General features: G+C 38.9%; 1 protein-coding gene across 1 annotated transcript; it reads left to right on the forward strand.

Moving 5' to 3' along the window:
- The first annotated feature begins 346 nt into the window (after positions 1–346).
- zgc:175280 (cationic amino acid transporter 2 family protein) lies at positions 347–10,736 on the forward strand. The gene is made up of 12 exons (XM_027025915.2): positions 347–382; positions 1,548–1,918; positions 2,544–2,699; positions 2,912–3,074; positions 3,772–3,908; positions 4,259–4,481; positions 6,365–6,501; positions 6,854–6,956; positions 7,452–7,567; positions 9,155–9,321; positions 9,972–10,080; positions 10,471–10,736. The coding sequence occupies exons 2-12, from the start codon at positions 1,549–1,551 to the stop codon at positions 10,623–10,625; spliced, it is 1,836 nt and encodes a 611-aa protein (XP_026881716.2). The 5' UTR covers positions 347–382; position 1,548; the 3' UTR covers positions 10,626–10,736.
- The last annotated feature ends 395 nt before the right edge of the window (positions 10,737–11,131 follow it).

The raw sequence follows: 11,131 nt of genomic DNA on the forward strand, positions 1-11,131 counted from the left end.
AGTCATGTGTTTGGCCTCTATCCTTCCTGACATTCAGATCTGATAGACGTGATGATCTGGTTGAGGTCACTGAAGGTTTGTGAGACCCTGTCTTTCTCACATGATCAGACCATCATGTGGACTCTCTCAATGAAACACAATCCAGCTGAATCAGTGAAAAAATGTCCAGAATGCCTGCCTGAAAACGCACGTCTCCTTCGTTCTCAAAAATGGCACTGCTCTCCTAAATGTAACAGAATCTGTCAAAAGTGACATGTGGACGTTTCAAACACGTGAGCGGAGCCAGGAGGGGCCTTGTAATATGGACTGTGGTCGAGAGACATGAGGCACAGCACATAAACGGACGCACTTCAACACCACACCTTGCACTCTCAGCATTCAGGTAAGACGCCAGCCATAGCAAGACATGCCTTTGTACCGCAGAATGTCATGATTTCATTGGAATTTGTGGTTCAGTTAGTCAAAAACCACACTTAGATGTTACTTCAGTGAAATAATAGTTCAAGCAAAAATCAGATTAAAATCCATGGATTTCAATGAACTCTTAGAACTTAAGTTTGTGTCCAGCTGGATTTAAATGAATGCTTTTGGCATTAGTTCCATACTAAAGTTCATTACTGTAAGTATTAATTCAACGCAGGGAACTCTGCTGTGTGTTGATTTGGTTTTGGGCTTCTTATTTGACAAAAGTGTATTAGATGCTTTATGTAAATGATATTTGAATACAAGGTGCAATTAATGTGAACAGAATCATCATACAATCACACATTTACAATACATGATTTCTAAATGTAAGTTACTTCATTAAATTATTAAAGTAATACAAGTTAGATTTACGCCAGTGATATAATTCTTCACTGTTGGAGATTGGATACATAGTTGGGTATAACTAAAAGTATGGTGATTACATTCAGAAAAGTACAAACCCATTAAAATGTTAGAAGTACAGGTAGCTGAGTAAATGTAACTAGTACCTAGCTCATCTCTGATTATCATTTTGTCAAACATGCAGATAGAGACATTTCAACTGGTTTTAAGCATTTGGTTTGAATGAGCAGTAGAACTACATGACAAAGTCCTCCAATATTATAAGGGAGTTATTTATAGCTATAGTGCATATATGTGCACAAATATTTATACAAAGCTATTTTGTAATAAAGATACATTTAAACAGCTATTAGGTTCAATAATAGTACACAATGTATAAAAGAAATTTGAAATCAAATCAATATGCCAGTCTTTGACTTAGAGTCCTGTAAAATATCTTAACCTTAATCTCCAATGATTGAGTGGCACAAGAACTATAAATTAGATGTCAGTCATTAAAATGTGAATACCTGTTAGTTAAAATTGAAATATTTAGCAATTTTAGCAAATGAATGATCCTTCCGGCTTGATTTGATTAATCTGTTTAAATCATCATAATTTTAAAACAAAGATTAAAAAGTAGGAAAGAAAGATACAAATAAGATAGAAAGAAAGGGAAAAACAAAGGAAAACTCTCCATCCATTTTTCATTCTCATCTGGGTCTGTCTGGCCACCCCAGGATGCCCTGTGCCAAGGTGCTAACCTTCATAAAGGGCCTGTCTCGCCGGAAGCCCCTGGAACCAGATGGCGAGGAGTCCAACTTCAAACGGTGTTTGACTACTCTGGACCTGGTGGCCCTGGGGGTGGGCAGTACACTAGGGGCTGGCGTCTACGTCCTGTCCGGTGAGGTGGCCCGAACCGTGGCTGGTCCTAGCATCATCGTCTCCTTCTTCATCGCGGCCGTGGCTTCTGTCTTCGCGGGGCTGTGCTACGCCGAGTTTGGTGCCCGTGTTCCCAAGACAGGGTCGGCGTACCTCTACAGCTACGTCACTGTGGGAGAGGTGTGGGCATTCGTCACTGGATGGAACCTTCTACTGTCCTACGTCATAGGTAAACAATAGTTTAGCGATGGCAATAGCTAACTCTTCAGGCTTGATTAAGTGTAGTGTCAGAACAACACTTTGGGTCTCCCATTAAAAATGCTTTTTATTTCAAAATTAGAATTTCAAAATATTTCAGAATTTTATTTCAAAATTAGACAAAATTCTAGCTAAATAAATATACACATATGGCCAATGGTATTGCACCAACACTGTTTATTTCAGGTCTGTTCTCCAGTAGTGAAAGTGTATTGAAAACAGGCAGCACATCTCAGGACTAAGCTTATCCTGTGTTCAGAAGACCAACAATATATGGTATACATCACTGACAATAATGTAACATCATCATTTACATCAGGTCTTTTGTGATTTTATTGCCCAATAAGTTAAGTCAGTGAGTATTTACATTAGCTGTACTATCAGTCGATTTCTTGCTTAGTTAAATGAGTCAGTGGCCAAAGCTCAGACTCAGCTGGTGGTTTCATAAGGCTGCAGGACTGAATAATTGCATAACACACATAAACCTCAATGCTATAGCATCAACATGCGCCAATAGCCAGTATCTCTGTGCAACTGATTTCTGTGGGCAATTGGTTTGAATTATGTTACATTGTGCCATAATCTGTCTCTCACAGGTACTTCCAGTGTTGCCAGGGCCTGGAGTGGCACCTTTGATGACCTGATCGGGAATGTCATTGCTAATTATCTGAGCGAGCATGTATGCATGGATTTGCCTGGACTCGCTGCTTACCCAGACTTCTTTGCAGCCACTCTTATTATGCTCTTGGCAGGCAAGTTGTATCAAATAGCAGATGATAAGTACCCTATATACAATATACAGGGTATATTCGCGCACAGGGGTTTTTCTTTGTCTAGGCTGTAGTATGTGATAGTGTTATTATTAATATCTTTATGGTTGTTAAATGTACATGTGTAACTTAAATATAAACATATTGGATTTCACTTAAAGTAAGATGGAATCTGTTATTTCTGTCTTTCTCAGGTATCCTTGCTTTTGGAGTGAAGGAATCAGCAATACTCAATAAGCTCTTCACTGCTGTAAATATAGTTGTGTTGCTGTTTGTCATTGTTGCTGGATTCATTAAGGGTGATCTTGGAAACTGGCAACTAACTAAGGAGGACATCATCAATGCTTCGCTATCTGTGTAAGTGTCTGTTTTACCTCAAACAGGGGTGTCAATAGAAACACGTGAGTAGGGGGGGTTAAGCCCCCCAGGAGAATTGCCAAAATGAAAAAGAACTATCCATTAGCACCTGCCCTAAATGCTGCATTGCTTAAGGCAAAATTTGCTTTATGTAACATTTCATTAGCATTTGTTCACCAATCAACAGCGTTCCTCTGTCCGTTTTATTTCGGATAATTGTAACAGACATTTAAATTACATTTTTTCTTTAATCTCATGTTGACATTATACAGTCTTCAGGATCATTCTATGACACAGAGACATTTTGTCTCATAACGTGACACAAACTGATTAGGATGTTAGCAAAGCAGTGCAAAGTGAGGCATCAGTGTTATCACAGATTACCCAAATTTAAATCTTACACACTCAAATTGTGTGTGAGGTTTCTGGGCTGTTGTGTGGTAGTAGCACCTCTCCCAAGTCCTAGCATCCCTAGATCCTTGTGAGTTGGAAACGCGATGGCACAGCTGAGTAAGATACAATGAATGAGAACTATTGACGATTTAAACTAATAATGCATGTTTATTTTGGGGACTAAAGAACATTTAAGGTGGGCTATATCTCCCCTAAAATAGTGCTCAAGTATACTTAAAATAAGACCTACCACCTCAGATATTCCTTTAACGTAGACATTTCTTGTACTCTTGTTCCGTAATAGAAATGACTCATCCACAAACCTTACTAATGTAAATTATGGAAATGGAGGATTCTTCCCATTTGGATTTGAGGGAACGTTGGCTGGAGCAGCGACTTGCTTCTATGCATTTGTGGGATTTGACTGTATTGCCACCACAGGTTTGTCAGCTCTTCTGACATTTTTCCTTTTTGGCTTCTGGTTTATTTCATACAAGACATAAATATGCATCTTAAGTGCTCATCCCATGGTAGAAATATGTCTCATAAGAACCAGTCAGCAGCATGTCATCTATATAATGTTAAGTTCGCCACTACTAGCCTCTAAACCTATTTAGCAACAACAGTATTTATGTACAAATTTATTCATGGACATTTGGTGACTTAAAAGCATCCTAAAATCATCATTGGCTAAAGACCAGAGACAACATTCAAAGTCAGTCCCAACTATTATTATGAAATATCTATATGACACTTCAGGGAAATTCACATGGGGTCTTTCTTTGTCCAAGGCGAGGAGGTTAAGGACCCCCAGAAGTCCATCCCCCTGGGTATAGTGTCCTCACTCCTTATCTGCTTCCTGGCTTACTTTGGGGTGTCGGCTGCCCTCACCCTTATGATGCCCTACTACCAGCTGAGCATGCAGAGCCCTTTGCCAGTTGCTTTCACCTATGTGGGCTGGGAGCCAGCCAAATATGCTGTTGCCGTGGGCTCCCTGTGTGCCCTCTCCACAAGGTAAAGTGCCCATAATGGCACACCATAAAACGCAATGTCATCTTCTTGTAATACAAGGCCAAATGGGGTCTAATGTGTTTAGTAATGAGAGCACACACCATAAAGCCAAATGTGTTGTGTGTTACTGAGTGTTGGATAATACGGAAGGGGCAGTGAGATGTTCACAGGAAAGTCGTAAAAACAGGATATCAAACGGCATGGATAAATGTGCAATGGAACAAGAGTTAAACATTTACTAATCAGGATGAGTAAAGCTGATTTTGTGATAGTGGTTGTTAGTGCATTCAGGTCCACATGAGATGAAGCCATAACAGTGTTTTTCAGTCCACACCAAATATTAACCAAATTTAGGCTTATGGCATACTCCCATCACAAAAACAAATGACTTCAGTCTGTATGACATGGAACAGGTTTAGGTTTTGCTCAGTGTTTTTAGTGAGAATATCACTCACACCCCAAGAGACCCGAAGACTTGACTCAATTCAGTATTATTTTTAATTAAACAGTTTTTTTTACATAATTTGAAGGTTATTAGTATACTGTCATTCCTAGATCCCCAGTCAGCTACTCTTAAAGTTAAACATTCAAATATAAAGATGCAGACTTCAGAATTAGTAGAAGAGAATAGCTGGTCCTGCCCTTTATTGCAGGTTAACGTTAACAAGCATTATTGAGGCACCCTCCAGAGAATGTCTAACAATCAAACAAAGAACCCACATTTTTATATATTTGTCAGAAGTGATTATGTATTCACCCCACCTTCTTTTACATGTTAGTGTTTGCATTTGCCACCATTACACTGAAACCCTACGTTAGTCAATATATGCAAACTGATATTCAATACCCACACCAGTTGGAACCCATTACCACTACATTCCTAGAGAAGACTTCTCTTGACCGGATCCTAAAGAAGATTGTGTTTTCTATACTGTCCAGAACTTGGTGGAGAGATAATACATCTTACATTGAGGTCTGCTGAAGTCTACCCAGGATCCTTTGCAGAAGCGTGCAGAGGCCTCTACAGTGGCCCCCTCCCTGTACACAAATCATTCTGAAAGGACACAGAATCTCTATACTCTATACTCCCTTATTTTTAATGTTATTAATATGTCTAATGCACTGTTAAGCCTCTTTTCCCTGTAAACACTCTTTTTATTACCTCAATACTTCAATACTCATTATTTCCAATATTTATTCAGTGCCTTGCATTCATAAATTATTATTGCCCATTTATCCTGTCAGATTTGCTCCAGGTTATTCGGGTTGGTTGAGTGATAAGATTTCTAGACAGCTTCCCATATACACTAGGTGTATGCAGCGCACCTGTTATTAGTGATTGGTGCACCTTCACTCCAGTCTCATCCAATGAACTCATTCATTCCTTCAAAGTGATTTTTGACCTCTTTATGGCTTCCCTCACAAGACCTCTTCTTTTTGTGCTACTGGATTGTAAGGGATGGCTTTGTCTAGGCAGTACCTTGGTGGTATGTGGATATAGTGTCTGTTTCCTCACCAGTAATGTAACAGTGATCCCTGGGATATCACTTTATCACTTTGATACACTGGCACTTTCATAGTATTTTGAAGCCTTTTTACTATCTGGAGAATGTCTAAACCTCTTGCATGACACTACACACACACACACATGCATATATATATATATATATATATATATATATATATATATATACACACACACACACACAGTTCATTGCACAGTTCATTGTTCTCCCAGATCTAATATATCACTCATCAGCTAATGGTCAAGCCACTGGTAAAACAAAAAAAGATGGAATGCACTGAAGATTGCCCAAGGAGTGTAACTAAGAAACACTGTACTATGTGTATTTGTGATCAGATTAATTATGAAGGTTTTTTTTCAGTCTGTTGGGGTCTATGTTCCCTATGCCCCGTGTCCTGTTTGCCATGGCCCGAGATGGACTGCTCTTCAAACCCCTGAGTAAAATGAGCTCCAGGCAGAGTCCTGTCATAGCTACAATCTCTTCAGGAGTAGTGGCAGGTAACACACCTGCAAACACACCTGGAGCCCTTTACAACTTCCAGTATATTGGGTGGGGGTGGGGTTCTTTGGTTCATTCAAAGATAAAATACAAGAGAGTCCCGTTAAAGTAAAGGACCTCACTATTTGACAGTCTTGACTAAATAAAGGATCCAACTATGAACGTCAGATTTTACTGTGTGGAGCATCTTAGATATGAACTTCAGATTTAGAAGTTCATACCTAAGAAGCTCCAGATACTGTCATTAATAGTGCAAAACACTAATCGACAGTTTCTCTACAAAGCTATAGGTTTGATTAACAGATTATGGGGAATTTCCTTCTTGTCAAAACTGTGTGCTGTGTTTCCTAGCTGTCATGGCCTTGGTGTTTGACCTGAAGGCCCTGGTGGATATGATGTCCATTGGTACCCTGTTTGCCTACACTCTGGTCGCTGTCTGTATCCTCATCCTCAGGTACACCTCTCATATTATAAGTGATAAAACTGTACATTGCATTCACACCATTTGGCAGATATTTATAACCAGAGTAAATTGCATGTATCTGTTAGTATGAATACATGTGCTCCACGGTAATTGAACCCATGTCCTTGGTGTTGTTAGTACCTTGCTCTAACCTGCTCAGCTACAAATTGCACCACTGTAGGTGCTCTTCTGAAGGTTTCATTTTAACCACAGTTTTCTTTGATCCAGTTTCCTGTACATTGACTAAGCCTCACCTTGGAATAAATTTCAAATGGTGATTCAGCATTCAAAATTATATTTAGTTTAAATTGGTCTTAGTCTGGGTTTAGAAAAGTGACCTTTTCATTTGAATTTAAACATGTAAAAATATAGAGACAGTTAGTTACATTTAGTATCTCATTTTCAGTGCAGAATACATTGAAAATACCAAATCATAAAGTCCAGTATGGATGTCGAGCAGCTGTGTGCTCCTTTGTGTGCATGCAGATATCAAGCAATTTCAGAGGAGGTCAGTGAAAAGCAGGACTGGAGTCTTCTGAGACCCCCCTCATCTCCTACTCCTACAAGTTCTAAAGTTGTATCATTACTCACCACTTTTGTCAGTAAGTCATGTTTTTATTTGCCAATCTGTTATTCCAGAACAATATTTTTGTCATATGAGTACAATTCTTGCCATTTGTTCAGTTGTTCAGAGTGATTTGATTTTAACCAGTGTTGAGCCCACTCAGTTACATTAAATTTACATTTACATTTATGACATTTGGCAAATGCTCTTATCCAGAACAGCTTACAAGAGTGCTTTGTCATTTACTCATAGAAAGTATCCAAGCTATTACAGTAGGTTAGAGTCCGAGATACCATTGAACTAGAATGCCGTTGAAATACAGGGTTCAATGCTGATACCTAGAAGTGCAAAACATATATAAGCTCTATCTCAGATGATAAGTGGAATAAACAATACCCTACAGTTTCAGTTGGGTTTAAATAAACAATAAACAATACCCTACAGAGGTTTAGTTACTGGACATTGGTGCAGGATCAGTGGTCATTTAAATATTCCACAAATAGATGTGTCTTCAGTCTGGGTTTGAAGACTTCAAGGGCCTCTGCTGTCTGAACAGCCAGAGGAAGTTCCTTACACTATCTGGGAGCCAGGACAGATGGCTCTTAGAGGAAGACCAGCAAGTAGTGAGTTGCAGTACTCTAGCTCTGAGATGACAAGAAACTGTACAAGCACCTGGGCAGCTTCCTGTGAGAGAAAGGGCCGAATCCTTTGTATGTTACAAAGGAGAAATCTGCAAGTCCGGGTCCAATTTTATACATGAGTTGAGAACAATAACTGGTTGTCCAAATTATGCCCAAGCTACAAGCAGCTTCAGATAGTGATACCAAGAAGTTCTCAAAGGAAACTGTGAGGTCATGGTAAGGGCTGGGAGTTTCTGGGATGTACAGAAGCTCAGTTTTATCAGGGATGTGCTTCAAGTGTTGGACTGTCATCCATGACACAATATCAGTCAAGCATGCTGAGATATGTCTGGATACCTGCGTGTTAGAGGGTGGCAAAGAAATAATTAATTTGGTGTCATCAGCATAGCAGTGGTAGGAGAAGCCATGAGGAGATATTACATCACCAAGGGAAGGAGTATACAAAGAGAAGAGAAGAGGGCCTAATACTGAGCCCTGGGGGGCACCGGTGGAGAGTCTACTTGGATTGGATGTGGATCCTCTCCATGTTACTTGATTGGACCATTCCCTCCAGATAGAACTAAAACCATTTCTATGCAGAGCCAGTCACACCAAGGCTGGGGAGAACAGAGAGGAGAATGTTATGGTTTACTGTGTCAAAGTCTGCCAAAAAGTCCAGAAGAATCAAGAGATAATAACAGTTTGTTAACTTTCTCAGCATGAAGTTTCTCTGTCACTGCTATGAGGGAGTTTAGACTCAAGTTGCAAGTTCTGTGACTCAGACTGGGATGTGACAATTTCAGGATCATTTGAGCCATGATAACCACCATGTTTGGGCAATTAATAAAGGTAGTAAGGGGATTAACCTTTCTGTTCGCATCCTTTTAATTTCTGATAACAATGAAAACATTTTGGCCATATTATGGATTGTAAGTTTTGCACCTTGAACTTGACAAGATGTACAGATGCATTAGCATTTGTTTTGCTTTTGTGTTCTTGTCCAGTTGTGCTGTCAGTGATTGTGGGAGTGATTCTGACTAAAGGAATGGAGTCCATTCTTGCTCAGGAGTGGTGGATGATTCTTATTCTCACAATACTTCTGCTCTGTATGTTCATCACTGTCATCATCATCTGGAGACAACCCCAGAGCAGCACCAAAGCTGCTTTCATGGTGAGAGGCTGGCATTTGCTTAACCTGGTTGCAGTGGGTTCTATTTATCTATTATACAATGTTATTCAGAGATTAATTATCTAGGGTCAGATCTGCTCTGTCATTTGTCCTGTTATTTCTCCAAAGAGAATTTGATAATGGGCTTTAAGTTAAGTGCAATGCATGTGGAACTTACTATGAAGTGACTTGCAGCTGAAAAACCTGGTTGCGTTTAATGAATTTCTTAGTCTAACCAAAGATTTAGAAGGAGGATCAACTGGAATTATTTCACACCGCTTTTATTTCTTGAGATAGCAGAGCAATAATTCTAATTTCATTAAAAATATGAAAAGGTCATGAGAAAGAGATCAAAATATTCCCTTTGGAAATCTTTTGATCAGAATGTAAAAAGACTGATCTCAAACAAAAAGAAATAGACAAATGAAATATGCCAAAGGTTGAGGGTCATACTGGAAAAATAGATACACTCATGGATTAGCAGGTTGATGTTGGGAACATCTTAACAAATTTTACCTGGGAAGAGTGAAAGAAAAAGCATACTTGATAGTAAGTGTCCTTAGGTTTTTTAAAAAATCTTTCAGGGGTAGCTGTGCGTTACTATCAATGACTGACTGTTGGTCATGCTAGAAGCCGGACTCTCTTACCTGCAGGTTCCTCTTCTGCCAGTGCTTCCCAGCCTTAGCATCTTCATCAATATCTATCTCATGGTTCAGCTTGGAGGAGATACCTGGATCCGCTATGCAGTATGGATGGCAATAGGTAAGATGAATTTCTTCAGCTTCTTGAGAATTTCTTGAAAGCCACATTTTTTGCAACTTTTGCATTGTAACTGGTCTTAGGATGGCAAAGTAGCTTTCTATACTCCTAATACAAAGATTTCTGCTTTTATAATCAACATCTTAAGACTAGTCCCTGGGTTGATTTGGAGGCTTTATATAAAAAGAAACTGGTAAAACAATAAAATGAATAGCCAATTATATCATATTGTTTATACTTACGTTTCCCACTCTGAAAAAGCAGTCTGCAAGACACAGTGTTCACACTCCTATTTCTTTTCAGTAGCACTTTTTTTTTACTATGTTATACATACAGCAAAAACAAAACAAAAAGCCCTCAGCTATTTTCCCCTTTTTGTTTTCTTGTGTTTAGGCCTCCTGATCTATTTCAGCTATGGCGTGTGGCACAGTGTCCAGAAGACACGGGACCAGTCTTCTCACCGGGTCCAAATCCAAACCATTGACGATAAACTGAAGCAGGCCAACAAAGATGGTTCTTGCTCCCCTCTTCCACAAACCAAGCTCTAAGGGTTTTGCCCTGCTGCGAGTATAATAGGTTTGGACACTTGTTTGTGTGTGTGTGTGTGTGTGTGTGTGTGTGTGTCTGTGTTTTAACTTGTTTTGTTTTTGCTTTTTATGCAAAATTAAAAGAAACTTTTAAAACCACATTTTGAATGAGAATGAGAATTAGGATCTATGCATTTGTCAAAATATTTTTACATGACACATTTGAAATTTTGTGATTTGTCTTGTAACTACATTTGGTAATGTTATGAAAAGCCCCTATTAGTATAGAGTATATACACAGTGGTGTGAAAAGTGTTTGCCCCCTTCCAGATATCTTATTTTTTGCATGTTTGTCACACTTAAATGTTTCAGATCATTATACAAATTTAAATATTAGACAAATATAACACAAGTAAACACAAAATACAGTTTTAAAATTAAGGTTTTTATTATTAAGGGTAAAAAAATCCAAACCTACATGGCCTTGTGTGAAAATGTGATTGCCCACTAAACCAAATAGCTGGTTG

Source organism: Electrophorus electricus, chromosome 6 (assembly GCF_013358815.1).
Source record: "Electrophorus electricus isolate fEleEle1 chromosome 6, fEleEle1.pri, whole genome shotgun sequence".
In the NCBI taxonomy this organism is placed as follows: domain Eukaryota; kingdom Metazoa; phylum Chordata; class Actinopteri; order Gymnotiformes; family Gymnotidae; genus Electrophorus; species Electrophorus electricus.

Bases quoted from the DNA above. Each gene is read 5' to 3' on its own strand.
- zgc:175280 (XM_027025915.2), top strand. From the start codon at position 1,549: ATGCCCTGTGCCAAGGTGCTAACCTTCATAAAGGGCCTGTCTCGCCGG. The intron at 6,502-6,853 runs GTAACACACCTG...TGTGTTTCCTAG, and splicing joins CTCTTCAGGAGTAGTGGCAG to CTGTCATGGCCTTGGTGTTT. The intron at 7,568-9,154 runs GTAAGTCATGTT...GTTCTTGTCCAG, and splicing joins ATTACTCACCACTTTTGTCA to TTGTGCTGTCAGTGATTGTG.